Raw genomic sequence first — 23,102 nt, 5'->3', positions numbered from 1 at the left:
TCACGCAGGCTCTGCTACCGGCCTCTGAGGCAAAGGCATCCACGGACGGGGGGAAGGGTGCAGAAATAGAAAACCCTTGACAGAAACCCTTTTAATAAAGGAAATTCCACCCCCTCCCAATCTGTCCATGGAAGGGTGAGACCTTGATGTCATGTAAGAGGAAGTGTCTTCTCAGGCATTTAGGGAAACAGCTGCAGCTGAAACTTTGGGGCCCACTCCAGGGCACTTTTCACCACAGCCAGAGCGGCTGCTCCAAGTGCCACCGTCAGTCCCATCACTGCCAGCTTCACAAAGCGGTTGGTCCTTGGTTTGGTCAGGACATCTTTTGTTCGCTCCTCAGGCCGCAGAAGTCCCCGAAACCGCTGCCGAAGTACCATGTCAGGCCTCTGCTGGGCTGATGCCAGCTCAAAGTCTTTGAAGGTAGAGGCTGCCGTTCTGCAGAGGAGAAGGAGACAGAAGGGAATGGGATGAGAGAAGGAGGGAAAAAACTAGATTAAATAGGCTGAGGGCAGAGACATCCATTGCTCAGAAAATTCTTCTTATAAAGACCCATGAAGTCTCAAGTGGGGATTCCACTAGCATAAGCATAGGTCTCTGGAAACACCACTCCCAGCCCCGTCCCCACCAGACACAGTCTTCCATCATTTCTGCTCACTAACGAACACCCCTGTTCAACCGGTGCCATGGCCCCACTCACTTCTCAGCTTGCTGTTGGGCAGCTGCCTCCCGAGCAAGTTCGGACGGGGGGAACTGAACAAAGAGGTCTCCTGCTCTACTGATCAGTGTCTCATAGGGCAGGTCCTGAGGGATCTGGGACAACAGGTGGTGGACTGAGGCCATGTCGCAGTCACAATCCAGGACTTCCTGCTCTCGATACAACACGATCTGTGGGGAGCAAGGCCTTGCATCAGAGACCAGAACATACAGGGCCTTGGCCACTTCATTCCATTCTCCTTAGAGGTGAATTTCAATTGGTACCAAACAGGGCTCACCCCAAAGGTTCAGCAAATTCTTGTATTCATCTAGGAAATAATGATGTACACATCTGAGCACTTTTCCCACTGGGCAAACCCTTCCTGCTGAGGCAAACTTCCACCCCATGACGTGAAAGGCTGACCAATTAAATGAAGGAGGTTCTTTTAGGAGGAAGGAAAGAAGAAGGATTACTGGAGATTCCTAGCTCCAGCACAGAAGAAATGGTTCAAAACAGCAGAAAGAATGGTCTTGCTCTCTTTAAAGGACAATGAAGAGTGCTGTGAGTGCCCACCTCCACCCTCACGCCGGATGGTTCAGGCCCCTCTGATAACTGGGGCCCCTCAACCCCGACTAAAAGCCATCTCAACTTTCTATCATAATGCCACACTTCTGCTTTTCTTAAACCCGGAGTTGGGGTTGTACGAGCTCCAGGAGTTGTCAACAGAAACCCTGATAATTCACAATGCACACGAGCATTTTAAAGGTTCAGAAGAATCATGCAGTAAACAAATCTAACAATTCTGTTCAACTAGCAGTTCCCAAACTTACTGTTACACAGAACATTTTTTTCTCCCATGACTCTCCCATTAACATTCCACAGAACAGTGTCCAGAGACGCCAGCCTGGGGAAGTGCTGTCTTTGGCATCTTTCCATAATCACCAGGTTTCCCTTTAGGGAACGTGATCACGCTGGATTTGAGGATGCACACCAAGCTGCTGGCTCATGGTCTATACCTACCACAGCTGCAAAGTAAATGGGCATCAGTGGGTGGCAGGCCAGGAAGAAGTCGTATAACCGCACGACGTGCCTGAAGTCAGACAGGACGTGCCCAAACCAGGTGATGAGCCAGCTGAGCGCAAAGATGGTCCCCACCTCGGCACTAGGAGCAAGGAAGTCCAGATGTTAGGTTCCCTGCTGAGTCATCCCTTCCCCCTCCCTGGGCCTTCTTTGTCCTCAGTGCTGTGTGAAGAAAGCATTTGAGAAACATGCTTTTTGGAAAATTCAGCCACCTACAAATTCAGCATCTTCTCCTCACAACACAGAAAGTCCTTACAATATACCCAACATCATGACACTAATACCACAATAGGGTCCTGGTGGCCTTATCTCCCTGGGTGCTCTCCTAATGGCCAACAAACGTCAACTAAAGCAACAAGAATTAGCTGTTTTCAGAGAACTACACCACCATTTTCCTTCTGAGAAAGTCCATCCTTTGGGGGGGCACAGGCACATATTCTCAGGCTTGAAAACACAACTGTATTAATTTTACAGTTAACATGAGGTGACTGAAACACCTTAAGACACAGCCTTTTTTTTTTCTTTTTTAAAGAGAGGCAGGCATTGGCCAAGGACACATTTCCAACTAAACAGAAGAGAAAAATCATATGAGAACTGCAAAGTGTATTTCTTCTCCTTGGTATGTGGTGAATAAAGCAACCCACAGATGGCCTTGCCTTTCTCGCCTCTGGATCCTACAGAACTCTGTACTTCTGTTGCAGCAGTAACCTCAAAGTCTACCTTGGCGTACTTACCTTGTCCACCTCCCTCCACTAGAGGTAAGCTCCTCAAGGGCATGGGCTGTGACCTCTCTTCTATCCTCCCAAGAGGCACAGCACCCAAAGAGTGTTCCAAGACTGTGCACAGAACTGAATTATCCAGACTGCTGATGACTGGAAAGGACAACTCGGAAGAACGTAACACTAATCGACATAAGATGATGATGCAACTGAGCTACACTTGTGAAGAATAAACAAAGGCTAGGAGAAAGCTGAAGAGGGGTGTGTGTGTACGTACACACATAAATGTAGACACATATATACCTCTGCATGAAGTCATGGAGGTCTGGATTCACCTGGTCAATGATGGGCATCAGATAGTTTAATATATGCTTGGTGTTGTCCATTGTTGGATCCATGAAATCCCTAGAAGGAGACAATTCAATGAGCTTGGTCAGACCAAATACTGGGATCAGGGTTTGGGGGCAGTAAGGTGGAGTGGGGTTCAAACCACTGAAAACACTGACTAGGAAATGGGCTGAGGAGTTATCCCCAGGGGGACTTGAGGAGTGATACCCATCCTCTTATGCTGCTTTGTGCTGGTACCTGAGGTGATGGGTAGACAATTTTTCTACCAGGGACGTTGCCAGCTTCTCGCCTACCACCAGCAAAAATGTGACCACGATGTCGTGGTAGCCCTGGTAGTAGTGCAGCTGAGGGTTGCGCTCCAAGATGAGGAGGATGATGTCGATCAGTTCTTCCTGGAGCCCTTCTCTCTGTTCTTCTGGCATGCCTGGGGAGGGGAGGGCAGGGGAGATGCACTTGAACATGGCAAGCAGCCTAGTAACACAGAGGTTAGGAAGACGGTCAGCAGTGGATTAGCAGAGAAAGTGTTTAATAAAAGAAAATTAATTACAACAATCTGGCAACACATTCAAGATACACACACTGTTGATACTGCCTGACATGTAGGAAAGAGCCACAGACTGGCTACCTTACAGTGGGGGAACCCAACCAACACCATCTTAAAACCCGGGTCACCACAGGTCATGCTACCAACAGTGTGACTAGTGGACAGCACGTGCCTCCCGATGTGCTGCAGGGAAAACTCAGCACCACTTTGGTGGAATTCCTATCAAGAGTTCATCACCTGAACCTTAAAAGGAGGAAACACCAGATAAACCGAAACTGAGAGAGATTTTATAAAATAACTGGCCTGTCATAAAATACAAAGGGACTATTCCAGAATAAAGGAAGCTAAAGAGGTATGAAGACTGAATGGAAAATGCATGAATTTGTATCTCCTTTTCCTATAAAGAACATTATTGGAATAAATGGTGAAATCTGAATAAAATCTGTATTAGCAGTAAATACTGTCAATGTGATACTGATTTTAAGTGTGATTATGTAATAAGAGCCGTGTTTTAAAAAAATATACCCTGAAATATTTAGGGATAAAGGGGCACCATGTGTGTAATTTATTCTTAATAGTTCAGAAAAAAATTTGCGTGTGTGTACCACAAAGGAGAGAGAGAAAGCAATACTAAGGTAAATATAGTAAAAGGTTGACATATAAGAAAATCTGTGTAAAAGCCACCTGGGGAATTCCTTGTCCTACTTTTGCAACTTTTCTGTAGGTATGAAATTATATAAAAACAAAAAATGTAAGAGATGCATGTTGCCCTCAGAAACAAACTAAATATCACAGGAAGTACTGATGTCCTTGATCCAAAGACGCAGCTGGAAACAGAAAAGGCTGTCTCGGGAGACCTGGCGCGCGCGCGCCTAGTTCTGGCAGCGGTCAGTGTGGCTCCTCGGCTCATCTGGCTTTTAGTATAAAAATGCCAACCCTTGGCCTCATGACCTGTTTTAGAAGAACGGCACACAGCACAGCTTTCCTACACCATTAGGTTTTCCAGTCAAAAACAGATCTTACGAGAGAAAACAGCTAATACAAGAGCCTAGACTAAACCGAACAAAGGTTTTTAGGTGAGAGTGAAGCTCATCTCTTGCCCGTTTCTACCTACCCCTTCTCAAAAAGGCACACTCTAAAAGATAAAAAAGAACATGGAGTAAACCAACTACTATGGATAGGTAAAGTAATGAAAGTAGCGAGAGAAAAAAAGTAAACCTTATTTGAATTTTCAGTATAAAAGAGGTCAGCTAAGCTCAGAAGAACGTGAATGTAAAAAAATATGAAACCACATGGAAAGTTCAGCCTACAAGAATAATATCATAGACTGATGTCACATAAGTGGAAGAGGAATAAAGGGCTCAGAGGAAAAACAGGTTACCTAGGGAAAAATATGGAATGCATCTGTCTATGTGGTCTCCTCAAGACCAGCAGGATAGGAAAAGAGCCTTTCCAGGAACCAAGGGTGCAAGCAGGAAAGAGGCCCTTTAACAGACAAAATCCAATGCCAGAGCATGGGTTCTGAAGAGTGAGAAAATGGGTTTAGAGGTTCTTGTTCCCTCCAGCAATTCTCCTCTCTTCATGGACCTAAGGTGGAGTTGCCAAAGGAAGAGAAATAGATGAGGTTTGCTGGCCAGTTTCCTTCATGGTGAAACTGGAGACAATGGTTATTCTTCTCATTATTCCTGGGAATGGGGAGACAATTTTAGGAACAGACTCTTTAAACATGTAGTGATTGGCCTTCCTTCCAGTCCAAGGGCCCCAATATACGTATATGCAAGATACCGCTATGTATAAATGAAGATATTAATAGTTCTTGTTATAGTGACCACTTCCAAACCAATCGGCTCTTTAAAGCCAGACCGATGGCTCTAGCAATCCCTATAAAGTCTCCTCTAAGGCTCTGAAGGGGGAAAAACCCTCTTCTCTCATCTACCACCTCTAGGCCAAAAGACATTATTTTAGGCTCAGGCCTTCACAGTGCGGTTCTGAACTGACTGAGACAGTGAAAGAATGACGCGGCAGATGAGGAGCACAGTGGGTCCCTGAGGAGGTAGGGTCCTGCATGCGGTCACGCTCTGTGCTGGGATGGAAGCTTCCTGGGACAAGCAAGCACCAACACAAGAAAGTAAGTGCAACTGGGACAGAAGCCACCCCGCCACCCCCGACCCAGGAAGACCGAGAGCGCGTCTCACCAGGAGGGAACCTCCGTAAAGACCGCCTGACATCCAGGAGCACTTGTTGGTAGTCCTTGCTCATCTCTCGTAGGTCGTTCCCTATTGAAGGAAAAAGAACATGTTATTGCAAGAACGTCTGGGAAGCCACATCAGGAGCAAAACATCCTGGCATGACATAAAAGGCCTGAAAGACATACTCGGGCTTTTCTTGAAGGGGACATGACTCAAGATACAACATTTGGAGAGGAATCCCTGGTTTAGTTCCAAACACGCTGTTTCACGCAAGTCATGATGACCATAAGAGGAGGGAACACAGGTTATCCAGGAGGCTACAGGGTGCAAAGAGCAGCAGAGGAGAAGTCAGGAGGCCAGGAGTTGCATGCAGGCTGCTACTGTGTGTCACCGGGAGTTGCTCTGAATTTCAAAGCCCACATCTGTACAATGGGGATTACTCCCTTCCGTGTGTACCTCTCAGATTACTGTAAGGATCAAATAAGATCATGATTGTGGAAACCACAGACCACTGGAAAAACTCTAACATCTGTAAAGTCTAGGGAACACTGAGCTGTTCAGAAAGGAGTATTAAGATAAACTCACATAAAAAAGAACCTAACCTCTCTTGACCCTGCAATTCTAAAACTAAGACACTGCAAGCAGGAGACAGTACTTGTGTTCAGTTGTTAAGCCCAACTGAAAGTAAGGAGGCAGTCTCTAGCTGTTATATATATAAAAGTGTACATTTCCTTCATAACCGAAATCAAAACTTACTAGAGGAGCCTGTACAATACTTCCGCATACACAGACTTCATCTTATAAAGATATGGGAAATCTGGAATCTGATGGAACACCATCTCAGGATTTAGAGTGTGAATACAGCAATGCCTTTTCCTTCCAACAAAAAGATCACTGCTCTGAGGCAGCCCGGTTCCAAAGATAATAACAAGGGGCAACTTAAAACATCTACTCAGGAGGCTTCCCTGGTGGCGCAGTGGTTGAGAGTCCGCCTGCCGATGCAGGGGACACGGGTTCGTGCCCTGGTCCGGGAGGATCCCACATGCCGCGGAGCAGCTGGGCCCGTGAGCCATGGCCACTGAGCCTGCGTGTCTGGAGCCTGTGCTCCACAACGGGAGAGACCACAACAGTGAGAGGCCCGCATACCGCAAAAACAAAACAAAACAAAACAAAAAAACATCTACTCAGGGACTTCCCTGATGGTCCAGTGTTAAAGAATCCACCTTCCAGTGCAGGGGATGTGGGTTTGATCCCTGGTCGGGGAACTAAGATCCCACATGCTGTGGGGCAACTAAGCCCACACGCTACAACTACCAAGCCCGCGTGCCTCAACTAGGGAGCCTGAGTGCCGCAAACTAGAGCCCTCACCCTCTGGAGCCCACGTACCACAACCAGAATGAGAAAACCTGTACGCCACAACTAGAGAGAAGGCTGCATGCTGAAACAGAGCCTGTGTGATGCAATGAAGAAGAAACCAGCGCTGCAACAAAAGATCCTGCGTGCTGCAACTAAGACTCGACGCAGCCATAAATAAATAAATTAATTTTAAAAACCCATAAAATAAATAGGTATACTAAAAAATAAAACAAAAATACCATCTACTCGGCTGTACCACAACACTGTGAACTTTTTTCAGCAGAGGCTGTTTTAATCATCTCTAGTACCTGGCTCACATTAGGAGCACAAATAGTACTTGCCAAATGAATGAAAGAATCCCCAGCACCTGGACTTTTGCCAAACATAGCAGGAAAGCAATAAATTTTTGTGGAGTGAATAAATGACAAAGTGGATTCACTGTTTTGCTGTACTTTCTTTTGTATTCTGCGGAAGTTTTTTTTTTTTTTTTACTACACGGGCCTTGCAAATAAGTACAGTTGCCCCTCAGTATTCAAGGCGGATTGGTTCCAGGACCCCCAAGGATACCAAAATCCACAGATGCTCAAGTCCCATGTATTAAGTGGTCTAATATTTGCATATAACCCATGCACATCCTCCCATATACTTTTTAATTAATTATTATTATTTTTTTATTGAGGTATAGTTGTTTTACAACTCCTGTATATTTTAAATCACCTCTAGATTACTTATAAAACCTAATACAGGACTTCCCTGGTGGCACAGTGGTTAAGAATCCGCCTACCAATGCAGGGGACATGGGTTTGATCCCTGGTCCAGGAAGATCCCACATGCCATGGAGCAACTAAGCCCGTGTGCCACAACTACTGAGCCTGTGCTCTAGAGCCCGCGAGCCACAACTACTGAGCCCATGCACCACAACTACTGAAGCCCACATGCCTAGAGCCCATTCTCCGCAACAACAGAAGCCACTGCAATGAGAAGCATGCACACCATAGCAGAGTAGTCCCTGCTAGCAGCAACTAGAGAAAGCCCGTGCGGAGCAACGAAGAACCAACGTGGCCAAAAATAAATAAATTAAATATAAATAAATTAAAAAAAAAAACCTAATACAATGTAAATGCTATGTAAATAGTTGGAGAGCACAGCAAATTCAAGTTTTGCTTTTGGAAATTTCTGGAGGTTTTTTTTTTTTTTTTTTTACAGAATATATTTGATCCATGGTTGGTTGAATCCTTGGACTTGGAGGGGCCAACTGTAACAGTTTTTCATAGAATTACAGAATTTTAGAATTCAAAATGGTCTTAGTATTTCCTCATAAAAAGTTTTTTTGTTTTTATAAGGACCGTAGAGGTATTACCTCTTCCTATAGCCCCACGTTTCTCAAAATGCAGTCCATGTGTGTCAGAATTAGGTGGGATTCTTGTTAAAATACATATTCCTACAACCCACTTCTAAGTGAATGTAAACTGGAATATACATTTTTGTTTGTTTGTTTCTTGGCCATGCCGTGCAGCTTGTGGGATCTTAGTTCTCTGACCAGGGATCGAACCCGGGCCCTCGGCAGTGAAAGCATGGAGTCCTAACCACTGGACCACCAGGGAATTCCCAGAATATACATTTTTTTTTTTTTTTTTTTTTGCTGTATGCAGGCCTCTCACTGTTGTGGCCTCTTCCGTTGCAGAGCACAGGCTCCTGACGCGCGGGCTCAGTGGCCATGGCTCACGGGCCCAGCCGCTCCGCCGCATGTGGGATCTTCCCGGACCGGGGCCCGAACCCGTGTCCCCTGCATCGGCAGGCGGACTCTCAACCACTGTGCCACCAGGGAAGCCCCAGAATATACATTTTTAATAAACTCCCCTAACTAGCCAGTAATAGCTAGCTACCTATCTACCTAATAAAAACTCATTCCATTTTTTATTAAAATTCTACTTACCAGTTTGGTCTTATTTTCAGAGTAGGCTCAAGCATATCCTAAAATGCTTTAGGTGTTTACTCATCTACTCTTGGTTTGAAATGAGCATAAAAATCAAAGACCCTGGCATTCTTTTTCCCTGCCTCCTAGACAAGCTCCCCTTCACAGCACCTCACCCCTAATTACCTGATATAGGAGGTGGATCATTGGTGTTGACATTGAGGAGCTTGGGCCACACTTTCCGCCTGATCTCATCAGTCAGGAGCCCTCCTTCACTGATAGCCATACGTCTAAGGGCAGCCACATCAGTGGGATCACTGTTCAGAGCCTGGTAGATCTCTGCCACTTTCTTTTTCCTTTTGGCATTAAAGTCTGCAAAACAGAAGGGAAAAGGGCATTAGGCACATATTCAGCATTTGTACATTTCCTCTTCAGAGCTCAATCTCCTTGCTTGGTTTGAGGTAAGGTAGGTATATTTGAAGTCAATCTACTGATATTTCACTAGCACATAGTGTACAAAACACTAAGGAGATATGCCATATAAGTAACAAAAAAGGACATACAATTATAATAAATGCCCAGTACATTCAGATATATCTAACAGTTTTTCCTAATAGAATGACTGTGCTTTCTTAATGCTAAACTTTACAGAGCATACATCTCTCTCTCTCTTTTTAAAATAAATTTATTTATTTATTTTTGGCTGCGTTGGATCTTCGTTGCTGCCCACAGGTTTTCTCTAGTTGTGGAGAACGGGGGCTACTCTTCATTGCGGTGTGTGGGCTTCTCATTGCAGTGGCTTCTCTTGTTGCAGAGAATGGGCTCTGGCACGTGGGCTTCAGCAGTTGTGGCACATGGGCTCAGTAGTTGTGGCATACGGGCTTAGTTGCTCCACAGCATGCGGGATCTTCCCAGACCAGGGCTCGAACCCATGTCCCCTGCATTGGCAGGGGAATTCTTAACCACTGCGCTACCAGGGAAGTCCTCAATTTTACTTTTTTAAACAAAACCACACGTGGAAAAAGTCTCCGGTTACACACTAATACAACTGGTAAAACATCAGAATCACATGGAGATATTTTCAAAAGTAGAATGTCAAAGGGTATACTTGGGTCTCCAGTGTGGCTAGTGGTAAGAGAGGCATGATACTGCATACAAAGCAACGGTTTCTCAAGAACCATATTAATTACTGATGATCAGGAAGTACTGTTTTAAGGATCTTATATCCTTATGTGGTAGTCTCTTATTTATACACAGGCATTTTGCTGTGTTTAAATTACTTTTTTAGGAGACTGGTCGAGAGTTTGTGGTTAATGTGCATCAAATTATAATGTTTCTATCTAAAATAATGGGGTAATAATAGGCTGTCAGAGTTTTCACCAGAATGGCTGATTTTAGGAACAGCAAACACAAGAAAAGTTAAACTAGACAACACCAAAGAGATGTCACAAAGCAGTGCACTATAATTGCCCAAAAAAGGTATGTGCAGACACCAAGAGTTCAGACAGCTGTGGGTCAGGCTAATCTGAGAATGCATTACTGAAGAGTGCAATTTAAAAAGAAAGGGGAGGATTCTGAGAGGCTGGGAGGAGAGCTGAAGAAAGGCATGGAGACAGAAGCACAGGCCCTTTCATTTAACAGTAAATGAACTCATTAAAAAATATTTATGGGGACTTCCCTGGTGGTCCAGTGGATAAGGCTCCATGCTCCCAATGCAGGGGGATGGGGTTCAATCCCTGGTCGGGGAACTAGATCCTGCACGCATGCTGCAACTAAGAGTCCTCATGCCACAACTAAGAAGCCCACATGATACAACTAAAAGAGCCCGCATGCCTCAACTAAAGATCCCGCATGCTGCAATGAAGATCCCGTGTGCTGTAACTAAGACCCAGAGCAGCCAAAATAAATAAACAAATAATTTTTAAAATAAAAATAATAAGTATTTATGTAGCATATACTAGGTACAGGGCACTGGAGTTAATGTGAAGTGGAAGATAACACTGGAAGGTAGGTTAGGCTTTAGAGAGGAATAACAGTGGAAGTAGGTTAGGCTTTAGAAGGGACTAACATCAGAAGGTAGATGTCTGTTTTAGAACAGACACTAAGCGGCTTTCCTCAGTACTGTTCTATTCTGAGGCAACAGTCTACAAATTGTTTCCATGATAACAAAACAAAAAACAAACAAACAAACAAATTGTTTCCATGATAAAGCTGCACATTATTAACGCAAATGAAAGTTGGTACTAATGGCCCTGGTTACCTATCTATGAGAACTGTGACATAAACCATATAAACAGAGGCACCAACTGGTTTGGAGTTAACGTGCAATTGGAGGTGCAGACAGGACCAGGTGCTTTTTCACCCCGGCAAACCTGTTCTCCTGGCTAGACTGTTATTTTCCTTGGTGACCTAGTAGGGGACCATCTGTTCCAGTTTGTCTGAGAGATTTCTGGTTTACACCTATAGTCCTGGCATAACTGTTCATAGCAAACTCTTCTTCCCATCCACACTCTCAAAAATGTCCCAGGTTGGATGCTAAATTAAATAGTTACTCTACCTAGAAATCACGAAAAATCAAGTCTCAATTTCCTGTCAGCACAGCACCTAACTAGTCAAATGTTTATTTACAAAGTGCTTCAAGTTCTTGGCTTGGGCATGTCTTACCATCCATCCATCTGTCCATTGATCTATCCATTCATTTATCAGTCGATCATTTAATGAGCAACTACTTGTAGTAAGCACCATACTGGGATAAAAACATGAATATGACCCCCTCCCAGCCCTTGAGAGGCTCACAGTAGGGAGCGACATAATTATTACACATGATATAACAGAACCATGAAGAATCATGAAAACCCAGAGGAAAGAATAACTACTTCTGAGGCAATCAGGAAAGGCTTCACCAAGAATATATTGTGGTACCTCCTTAAAGAAAAGTTTGCACATGGAAGAGTGTGCTGAAGGGAGAGCATTCCAGAGAGTATGTGCAAAGACCTTGTCACATGAAAGAAACATCATGCCCTGAAAACAGAAAAATTCCAAGTGGCTGAAGTGTTAGGTAAAGGAAGAGAGGCTGGAAGGACTGCAGTAAATGCAGCTAATAGAAGAGTCTGGACTGGATTTATCCTCCACTGAAGGGGAAGACAGGGAGGGATTTTACTTTGGGTCAAAGGGCCATCCTTTGGAAGAGAAGGCTCTATGTTCCCAAAGAGGGATCACTGAGACACAGAAAACAGAAAAGACTTTATATAACAACATAGGCTGAGACAAAATATGTGCAGGAATTGAATTAATTTCCAACAAAGAAAAAAATCAGATATTAAAAAATTTTTTTAACTTAGAGTGCTCTTGTACTTTCTACACATCATAAATTAAGAACACTTAAATGGTAATACTAAACATTTACCGAGACAGCTGACATTTAGAAACCTTGTTAACCTATTTTCTAAGAGTATGGAAAATTTTCCTCAATTTTTCAAGACATATATCCACCCTACCCCTCTTTCCACTTAAGCTATTCAGCAATCTGGGGGAAAAGGAAAATCACTGTTTATATCTTGGAGGAAATAAAACTGTTTGCAATCAGCTGGATTTCCAGTAGGTTTTGGTAAATAATATGCCAAAATTTTAACTAATTCTGAACCCAAACCACAGCTCCAATACTTATTTCTCTAAAAACTCTGTTTGGATTCTACTTAAATCCTGCATTTCAAAATTTACTGCTATCATCTTGATTCTGATGCTCTGTGGGAACTCAACACATACGAGCGGAACAGAACAAATAATTTAGCTTAGCTACTGTTCCTCTGGAAAAACTGGCCTATAGTAAATGGCATTATTTTCCCCATATTACTGTTAAGAATATCCACACCAGAAAACTCTACATAGATTTGTAGGCACTTTGACCTTTTTCTAAAGCTATTGGTGATTCCCAGAGTAGAATGCTGCTCAATTGTGGATTTTAGTGGCTGTCTGTTCAGACCCCAATATCGCCTTTCTCAATCCCATATTCTAGCAATTAAATGTTAGTGGCAGATGAAGAAGGCACTCCTACGTGTGCCACACCCACAGACAAATATTTCATTGCACCTAACGTACATACAGGCTTTGACTGTGACATAAAAAGAGAGGAGAAAACAGCAAACTCAAGTGAGCTAGAGATGTATAAATTACAAAGTGATGAATTCAACTGCTAGACTACACAATGAGGGAGAAGAGGTTCTGCAGAGTCTCAAATGCACAACTAATTTACACATCATATCCTCTTCACCTCAGAAAGAGGAAAGTCAGAGCTATTCTTGGGACGCTTGGAAAAAGGTTAAAATTAATGTCTAACTATTTTAAGATAAATTTTACATATGGATTTTGGGGTAGGACACATTGCTGGACTTGAGAATGCGATATTTGGGCTTGGGATAAAAGCCCACATTTTCAAATCCCCTTGAATCCTTTCTTCTCCAATTTTTTAATTGCTCCCCTTATAAGGGAGATGTATTATATATTCCAAAGCTGATATCTTCCAAATTTCTTTATAATAAAGGTCTTGGCTTTCGTAACCACGACAGAATGAAATGACTATTCTAGAGCCGGCTGCAAAATATAAGACGCTGCTATAAATAAATCCCTGCTGCCTGAAAAGTAATTCATTCAACAAAGGAAAAAGGAATGACATTGGTACTACTTGGCCTGCTCTCTATTAAAACGATCATTTAAATAAGGAGCACTGAAACAGTAGTTCTTAACAACTCAGATAAAGATGGCTGAGTCTGTTATTGTCTCAAACCTCTCCCTACTCTGGCTACGGAACTCAGGTAGAGATTTCTCCTTCCTTAGAGCAACAGGTATCTTCAAAAGCATCTGGCTTGGGGAACTTAATACACAGGAAAGGGCAATGGCTAAAAATGAGCACTAGCTATGCTTCCTCTAAAAGTTTTTCCATACCAGCAAAATACACATCAGTGACTTAGATCGGGTAAATGATCTACACGCTTAATAAATGAATCTTATGTGCAAGAATAAAATTCCATAATGATTATTTGGTTTAAGTTTGCATGTCAAGAAAGCTTTACAGACTTTAAACAGAAGTTAAACTTAAAAGGCAGAGCTAGCCTTAATCAAAACCATGAAAGAGCAAGTCAGAAAGAGATCCTCCCAGACAGACACCCCCTGCTCCACCCTTGAACTCCTGATGTTGACATTGGAAATTAACTTAAAAATTTATGGTTGAAAAAAAAATTTATGCCTGAACTTCATATCTGTATCAGAGAAATACAGTGGGAGAGGAAAACCTTACCTTATTCTGAGTAAGGTTCCTATTAAAAACAAAATAAAAGAAACTCTGTTTTTGGAGGTACTAATTAGTTTCAACAAACAGTACCCAAATTATCAGAGATTCATTAACTACCTGAAAAATAAAGACATGCACATATGAAGAAAGACTACCCCCAAAATGGAGAAAAATATTCTAGACAGTAAACCAATCTAATCGTAACCTCTACAAAAGAGAGTTAATAGTATTAGTAACTTTGTCAATTCTCCTATGATTAAAAACAAAACAAAAACAAACAAGAAAAACAGAAAAACAAACTCCTCTCATCTCTAAATTCCTCCCACTTATCCAAAGAAGCAAAATCAAGGAAACAAGGATAAAGTCTCGCAACCTAGGCACAGCTGCACTACATCATGTCACAAGACCCATACCACTTGAGGCAATGACTATTATGCCATGAGGACAGATGTTATATAAACATCAGCAAAGGGTTACAAGGCCAAAGGGCCTAGAGGAGTAATACGAGGAATGAGCTCCATTTCCATGCAGCATTAGAATAGGAGAAAAGGGCAATAACAAAATGAACCCAGAGAAACAAAATGTGAATAACCAGGTGCTTCATCAAAACGTGGGTTGAATATGTGGTTGGTTCTATTACGGGCACCACCCACCAGAAGATGGAAAAGTGGGAAAGTTACCTTAGTCTTCTCCATTTATTAACTGTATGTAAAAGATATTTGAAAACACGGCACAACGAAACCATGATTTCATGGAAATTAGTATAAGACAGTATAAAAAAATAGAGAGACTCGTTTTTTACACAATTAAACATTAAAATAGGTGGCACAGGATGAGACAGAGTAGATTGGTAGTTGCCAGGAGCTGTGGAGAATGGGGCCTGGGGAATGATGGCCTTTCTTTTTGGCATTAGAAAGGCTCTGGAATTAGTGCGATGGTTGCCCCACCTTGTAAAAATGTACTAAGAACCACTGAACTGTACACTTTAAAGAGTGAATTTCGAGGTAATTAAAAGAAATATGTGGTCCACGGACACCGCGTCACTCCAGACTGCGACCGATGAATGAAGTTTGGGAAACCGGCCTGACCACTACTAGGGAGGCGGCCCCCGGAGCCTGCGGACGTGGCCGGACAGTCTCGGTCGGGGGCGAGGCTTGGCCTCGGTTCTCAGGGAGACCCAATTCTCCTCTCCAGATGCGACGAGGTGGGACGCGGGGCCCCCGCCCGCCCCGTCCTTCCCACTGGGGGTGCGGGTCTGCAGCCAGGGTTCCTCCGGTCCCCTCAGCATCCGCTAACCCCCAATTCCAGGATCTCTTCCACTTCAGACGTGACCCGGGTCTTCAGCCTTTTCCTCTCTCGCACCTCGCGCGGTCGTCCCGGGTCCCCCGGCCCCCTCCTCCGGCTGCTGTCCCCTGACCCTAAGGCCGCCCCTGTCCCTCAGGCCGTCCTCGCAGGCCGCTTCCCGGCGCCCCGGCCGGCTTCCGTACCTGCCTTCCCCGCGCCGCCGTCCCAGCGGCTGGAGGTGGGACCATCATCCTGCGCACTCCGGACGGCCATGTCCCGGGGGCCCGGGACCGGGCCCGAGCCCCGGCTGGCGGCGGAGCCGACAGAAGACGAGGCAGCGGCCGCGGTATCCAGCGCCGGCTCCGCAGGGTAAGCTCGGCTTGGTCAGCCCGCGGCGCGCAGGCGTCCCCGCGCGGGCTCCGCCCCGTGCCAGCACGTGACCCCGCTACGCCGGACGGGCGGCGGCGGCGGCGGCGGCGGGGGCAGCCGGCGGTCACCCGGGCCCGCGCGCAGGCGCCCTAAGCGGTGAGAGGAAGAGCGCGGGGAGCGCGCCTCGGAGAGTTAGTTGCAACTGAATTTGCAGAGCGTGGCACTCTTGAAGAAATGTGTTTAGGAGCAGATTTTATCATTTCTTTTGTTTCTCTTATCTGTAAAATGATACTGATAATAAAACTACTGAACTCACAAGAGTTCTTGGGAAAGTGCTCAGAACACTACCAAGCATATAGTAACTACTCCATAATTGTTCACTCTGTTTTTGCTTACCAAGAATTTTACCTGCTGTCTCATTCCCCACAGGTACTCCTGTCATCGTACTTGGTGACTTCAGGGTTTAGCAGAACCATCGCATACGGTTATGCAGATTGTGCACCGCACAATGCCAAAGACGCTGTTCACATAGACGGTTATGTAAGCAGTATTCCCTTTGAGTTATACAAAACTGGCCATTCATCCAAAAGGAGCGATTGTCTTATCAGGTCGTTGACCGCCTCGTCTCCAATGACAGTCCTTTCTCTTCAATAGGCCACTCATTCCCTTGGTCACACCCCTATCGTTGTGGCCAGAAACTGCCCCACCTCTTAAATCTCCAGTGCTAGGCCTCCCTCACTGAAACTCCCATGATTCTGGTTGCTGGATGACCCCTACCATGACAATTCTTTATTCTGAGGCGTCTAGCACATGGAACCCATTACTACTGGCCCGTCTTGGTTTCATTCAGGTTGCATGGTCCACCATCACATTTTAAGTCCTCTTTTATGTCCTCTGGGTAGCATTCATGAGCAGAAATTACTCTGAAGTTCATTTGATTTTTAAAACTAATACTCAATGTATTAAATTTAGAAATCCCCAAACCTTGTTTTTCCTTCAACTGACAAATTTTACAATTCCATTCATAAATCTAGTAAATTTTAACAATCACTTTGGTACTGTAACTGAGCAGGACCCTATGGGGCCTTCCCAGGACAGACTCCCCCACCATCCCCAACCCGCCAACCATGTCCTCTGCCTGCCCCTTGTCTGTAGAAAAACTTTAGCCTCCTAGGCCTTCCTCAAGTTCCAAAAAACAAATTTAATCTGAGAAGTGAGAAAAATACAGAAAGAAAGGAAAACAGTCAAATGAGGCAAAATAATAATAGTTTAGCCATTGAACAAAGTCAAGGCCCTTTAGTTCCTCCTCAAGGGCTGTAGATAATATTGAGCCATATCCTTTGAGTTGTTTTGCAGATACTGAAACCCCCACGAGGTGGAAGAAGTTAACTGTATGCTGTCCATAGACCAGTTGGAACTAAAAGGTTGATGATGTTGACTCCCGATCATCTCACCACCAACCAATCAGAAGAATGTCCATGAGCTGATCAAGCACTGCACAACCCCCCTCCCTCACCCTGTCTTTAAAAACCTTTCCCTGAAACCCATCAGGGCATTTGTCTTTTAAGCACCAGCTGCCTGGATTTCTTGCTTGGCACCCTGCAATAAATGCTGCACTTTCTTTCACCACAACTTGGTGTCAGTAGATTGGCTTTACTGTGCACAGGCAAGCAGACCCAAGTTTGGGTTGGTAACAGTACCATTAATAAACGTAGTCAATTAAGTTCCTTTGAACATTTGTAGTCAATTGATGTAGGTCAGTTGATGTAGGGAAGGGCATTCTAGTCTGAGAAAATAGCACAGGCACCATCTTGAAGCTAACAGAAAGCAAATCATAGTCTAGAAACTACAAGTGGTTTAGTGTTCTTATAGCACAGCATGAAAGACAAAGTGAACTTTGACACTAGTGAGGGCAGAGAAGTGTGCAGGGACAAGTTAGACAGAACCTCTTAAACCATATTCAAAGAGTTTGGACTGGATGGAGTCAGCAGGGTGAATTAACGAATTTTTTAGCATTGAATGTGGTCTTTGATGTCATCTAGATTAATCCTTATCTCCAGTAAGAATCACCTCCACTTATCCATACGAATGTTTATGGCCCAAACCAGTGCTAGGCTATGAGGTGGGCCGTAGAGTGACAAATGTTGAGTTGCTCAACTTCTAAAGGGGAAGAGACAAGTAACCAGGCAATTGCAAAGCCAAGTGAAAAGAGGTCAGACAGAGGGCAACCTAGAAATCTGGGAGAACATGGAAAATCCCAGAAACCAAGAGATTCATGATTGAGTACAGGGCACAGGGGCATCTTAGGTCACTCTGGCAGGCAGGATTCTAAGATGGTCCCTAAGATTCCCACCCCATGGTATACATGCCTAATTAATTCCCTCCCCTTGAGTGTGGGCAGGTCTTGTGACTATCACAGGATCTCAGTCTCATGATTCCAGTGATGTTATACAGCAAAGATGAAAGGATTCTGCAGAGGTAATGAAGGTCTCAAATCAGTTGACCCTGTAGTCAAAAGAAAGATTGGCCTGGGTGGACCTAATCGATCAAGTCCTTTGAAACAGGGGTCCCCAACCCTCGGGCCACGGACGGGTACTGGTCCATGGCCTGTTAGGAAGCGGGCCGCACAGCAGGGGGTGATCAGTGGGTAGGCGAGCGAAGCTTCATCTGTATTTACAGCTGCTCCCCATCGCTCACATTACCGCCTGAGCTCTGCCTCCTGTCAGCATTATGGTGAGTTGTATAATTATTTTATTATTTCTATTATTACACTGTAATATATAAAGCGCACAATAAATTTAATGTGCTTGAATCATCCCAAAACCATCCCTCCCCACTGGTCCGTGGAAAAATTGTCTTCCATGAAACCGGTCCCTGGTGCTAAAAAGGTTGGGGACCTCTGCTTTAAAAGAAGGTGCAGGCCTTACCTGGAGAAATTCAAAGCAGCAGATATTCTCCTGTAGGCCTTTAATCAATTTGTGGTATTTTGTTAAACAGCAAGTGACAGGAAATTTTACCCCCCCACCCCCCAAAAAAAGCACAGGCAAAAAGATTTACTGGCTCACGTAACTGAAAAGTTCTTGCCCTTCTGCGTCCCCTCTCTCTCTCTCTCAGCTGCCCATTTCTTCATGTTGACTGCATTCTCCCACAGGCCCTGGGTTCATGACTCTGGCAGCCCCAGCTCTCACATACTTTCTGCATCTGACCCTGTGAAATATTGCTGAATCGTCTTTGTCTCAGAATTTCCAAGAAAAGTCCCCAGACCCTGGGACTGAGAGTAGGCAAGAGGTGGAGATTGATTTGTGATTGCCCTAGGGTTTACAATACACATTTTAAATTAACCAATTTGCCTTCAAATATCCTGCTTTCATGGATAGTATAAAGACCTTACAACTGTAGATTCCCATTTCCTCCCTTCTGTTCTCCATGCTGTTGTCACATGCTTTGCTTCACTTCTGAAATCCTTCCTTCTCTTCCCCTTCTACCCCGAACCCCGCCTCACCTCACACTTGCAGACAACCGCTTAACTACATTCTGTCACTAGTTAGTTTGCATTTTCTAGAATATTATATGGATGGAATGTATGTAGTCTTTTTTGTCTGGTATTCACTCAGCATAATTATTTTAAGATTGACCCATGTTGTTGCACGTATCAAGTTTATTACTTTTTATTGTTTAGTATTTCATCATATGGATATATCAATTCATTTATTCACATTTAAAAAATTTAACGTACACTATAAATACACAATTCATTGCTAGTTTTTTTGCTTTAGACCTGGGGCCAGCAAAGGATGACCCACATGCATGCCAAAACCAGCTCACTGACTGCTTTTGTATGGCCCCTGAGCTAAGAATGGCTTTTACAATTTTAAATTATTGGCAAAAAAATCAAAGTAGAATAATTTGCGGCACATAAAAATTATATGAAATCCAAATCTGAGTCCATAAATAGTTTTACTGAAACACAACCATGCTCACTTACCTATTGTCTAAGACTGCTTTCATGCCACAAACAGTAGATTGCTTGCAAGAGATCATATAACCTGCAAAACCTAAACTATTTATCTGTTCCTTTACAGAAAGTTTGATGACCTCCTACTTTAGACTTCAATTATTTTTTTAAGGCAATTAAATTTTTTTAAAAAATTTACTTTCATTTATTCCATTCCCAGTACTCTTAATTTCACTCTGTAGATGCAAGTTTCTGTCTGGCATCATATTCCGTCTGTCTGAAGAACTTCCTCTAATATTTAATATTCCTTTAATATTTCTCCTGGCAATATATTCCCTCAGTTTTTCTTTGAGAAAAAGCTTTATTTCTTCTTCATTTTGAGAGATATTTTCAGTGGGTATAGGATTCTAAATTGACTGTTTTGTTTTTCTTTCAGCACTAAAGTCACTCCATTGTCTTCTAGCTTGCATGGTCTCTGATAATTCTTAGCTTCCTCTGTAGGCAATGTCATTTTTTCCTCTGAGCTGCCTTTAAGATTTTTGTCTTCTGTTTTAGCATTTTGAATATGATATGCCTAGTTGTGTATAAGTTTGCTTGGTGTTCTTAGAGCTTCTTGGATTTCTCTCTGGCTTGGTGTCTGTCCTTTGGCCTCTTGTGCCCCAGCAATCCACCAGAACATGCCCTGGGTAGCTGCCGCAACTTTGGTATGGGACCCAGAAGGAACTACATGGAGCAAACCTGAAACCAATCAACACAGGAGCCCAGTCCAGCCCAGTCAATCCTCAACCTGAAGCAGAGCTGCTTGGCTGAACCAGTTTAGGTCAGTTGAACTATAGCTGACCTAGAGATCTGTGTGAGGATAAATGTGTTTTTTGTTGAAAGGACCAGAGAGCAAAAAGCAAGAGAAAGAAAGTTTATCTATAATGATTCGTTAGAAACCTGGACAGGGATTCCTGGAAGCACAGCTATGAAAAGGCAGTCCAGGAAGCAGAACTAAGCAAGAGACGTGGGTTCTGATGGCAAGTGCGGGCTCTGGCAGCTCGAACCTGCTAAGGCTGGACCTCTCTCAAGCCAGCTCCAGCAGTCCCTCCTCTGGGAAGGCTTTCCTGACCATTCTTCCTCCCCCAAGAGTTCAGGACTTCTTTCTTCCTAAGGAGTTTTTGTACAACATCACAAACTCCCTTCCCAGAGGCAACTACAGCTAATATTTTGTTTTCCTCTAATCTTTTTACCCAGAAGCAGCCTTTTCTTTCAAGTGCCAGGGAATTCTTTGTTTTTACCTTCAAAGGCACTGAGGCTGTCTCCTATCTCCCTGGGGGCATTCAAACCTTAGCCCCTATGCTCTGAGGCCCATCTGTATCCAAGCCTGTGTTGGGGGCTCACTGTGACTTCAATACCCACTTACCTTCAGAATGAATGCTGTCTTCCTTTCTGCCACCTGGGAATTTCCACTTTTTTCTTTGAAATTGGCTATTTATTTGAAAGTAAATTATGTCAGTCAGCATCCTCACATATTTGGAGCAGGAGGTGGGTACTTACGAGTTAGCTCAATCCACCATGCTGACTAGCAATATGATTTTTTCCTGGGGAACAATTTGTTTCCTGCCTTTCTGCTTGCGTCTCATCTCTCCCAATCTCCAGTGTTTAGCGTAGGACCAGGCTCGCAGACATCAACACGTTTGTTGAGCGGCATATTTTATAAACGAATTCTGGAAAGACCAGTCAAGAAAATGAGTCCATGAGAAACTCTGATTCTGGGCTGAGGGGACAGAGCTGAGTGGGTGAGCAGGGAAAAGAATGAGGTGTGGAGAGCTGTGGGTATTTAGGTTTCTTCATAGGAAGTTCACCATGGAGTTCCCAGAACTGTTCAACACAGAAGGGCAAAGTGCTCCCTTTCTAGATAAGTCTACAAATGTTTAGCTGTAGCCGAGACTCTGACTCACAGGGTGAAATCAGGAAACCAGCTGCCAGCTGCTGCTGCTTTTCCTTTTCATCATTAGAGGAGCCAAGAAAATTCTGTCCAAGCAGATGATGCAAGAGTAAAGCTGACTCAGAAATACCCAATCCCCTCGGGAACTTCCCTAAGAAAGGGACTGTCCATCCTATAAACTCCCATCTGGAGGTGCCTGGGGAAGAGCTTCTTACATTGAGACCACTAAGAATCTCTGGTGATTATGACCACAGGGAGGCAAATCCAGACTGTAATTTGCTATAGTGCAAAAATATTTGGCTTTCAGTAGAGAAATTAAAAATTCAGAGGAGATAAGAGTGATAGACTCTTAGAGGAGAAGAGTGAGAGGGGGTGAGAACAGGGCAATGCTGGCCTTCATGGAAATTAGAAACAACCTGCATCTGTTGAAAACCTGTCATTTAATGCATGGATTTTTTTCTTCTAGAACCAGGTATTTTACTGCCATCTACTGTAAAACTGTAGAAATAAATGCACAAGTCTATGGCATTCCTATAGACATGGAATCTTTTTCTGCACGTAACCTGCACAACTATACAGTTCAGAGTGGAAGTGAATATTTAGCCCAACTCTACTGTGTGCCAGGCACTTTCCAAACATTTATCATCTAATCTTATAACCACCTTGTAAAATAGGTATTAACACCCCAATTTTACATATGAAGAAGATATTAGAACCTCTGGGGCAGGGAGGAAGAGAAGAGGGGCAAAAGGGGCTTCGTCTGTATTGGTAATACAGACTTAACTTGGGCAGTGGGTTCATGGGTGTGTTACAGCCTCTTTACAACTTGGTACATCTAAAATGTTTTACAATAATAATTTAAGTCAGTTTTGAAGATTCAGAGAGGTTAAATTACTGAGCCAGAACTACACAGCCAGCCATAACTCTTATCAGAACCAGGGCATTTATAGTTCTACTAGGTTGCTTCTCTGAAGTGGTAAATTTAGCACAGAATCCTAGTAGAGTTATGAAATCTAGAAAGCACTCGTCCACATCGACTCCAGAACCAGACTACCTTGTGACACCCTCTGTATCTGTTCTACTTGGAGAACAGCCTGAATTTCACATTGTTATATACCAATGGTGGAAAGCAGGGGATATTGTAGCACCTAATTCTACGAAATCGGTCAGGATCGTTGCTCAGCCTTCAGCCACTCAAGGTTTCACCAAGGGCTCATTAAATTATTAAATAATTAAAATAAATAAGTAAACATTAAATAAACATTTTGTCATGTTAATCCAGTCTGGCCTGTGGCTTATAATTATAGCTGCACATCTATGAACAAGGCTCTTCTCATCTTGACATGTCCTTTATTCAACAACACTCCCACTAATTTATTGTGTGTGGAGGAGGGGGAAGGTGGAACTGGGAGTGGAGGATGGAATTACTATT

At 43.7% G+C, this 23,102-nt stretch overlaps 1 protein-coding gene and 1 long non-coding RNA gene across 3 annotated transcripts; one reads left to right on the top strand and one right to left on the bottom strand.

Annotated features, from left to right (window-relative positions):
• Window positions 1–76: 76 nt before the first annotated feature.
• Window positions 77–15,755, bottom strand: TBC1D20 (TBC1 domain family member 20). 2 transcript variants are annotated; one of them, XM_019950902.3, is made up of 8 exons: window positions 15,620–15,755; window positions 9,032–9,217; window positions 5,581–5,661; window positions 3,079–3,265; window positions 2,797–2,898; window positions 1,715–1,856; window positions 698–885; window positions 77–435 (listed from the first exon to the last, which is right to left on the bottom strand). In XM_019950902.3, exons 1-8 carry the CDS (start codon window positions 15,687–15,689, stop codon window positions 180–182), a joined length of 1,212 nt encoding a protein of 403 aa, XP_019806461.2. In that variant the 5' UTR covers window positions 15,690–15,755; the 3' UTR covers window positions 77–179. The 2 variants fall into 2 exon arrangements, with proteins under 2 accessions (XP_019806461.2, XP_073648935.1); XM_073792834.1 differs by lacking the exon at window positions 15,620–15,755 and adding an exon at window positions 11,510–11,650.
• Window positions 15,657–17,548, top strand: LOC109552670 (uncharacterized). The gene is made up of 3 exons (XR_002179563.3): window positions 15,657–15,785; window positions 16,215–16,325; window positions 17,142–17,548. It is a non-coding gene; the product is annotated as an uncharacterized lncRNA (long non-coding RNA).
• Window positions 17,549–23,102: the final 5,554 nt, after the last annotated feature.

This window comes from Tursiops truncatus, chromosome 15 (assembly GCF_011762595.2).
Source record: "Tursiops truncatus isolate mTurTru1 chromosome 15, mTurTru1.mat.Y, whole genome shotgun sequence".
Lineage (NCBI taxonomy): Eukaryota > Metazoa > Chordata > Mammalia > Artiodactyla > Delphinidae > Tursiops > Tursiops truncatus.
This window is presented reverse-complemented; position numbering and strand designations above follow the sequence as displayed.

What these genes read in the sequence shown, in the direction of transcription:
- TBC1D20 (XM_019950902.3), bottom strand. Translation starts at nt 15,689, where the DNA reads ATGGCCGTCCGGAGTGCGCAGGATGATGGTCCCACCTCCAGCCGCTGG. An exon ending in TGATCCACCTCCTATATCAG is followed by an intron (nt 5,662 to 9,031) that starts GTAATTAGGGGT and finishes TTCCTTCAATAG; the next exon opens with GGAACGACCTACGAGAGATG. An exon ending in TTGTCTACCCATCACCTCAG is followed by an intron (nt 2,899 to 3,078) that starts GTACCAGCACAA and finishes GTCTCCTTCTAG; the next exon opens with GGATTTCATGGATCCAACAA.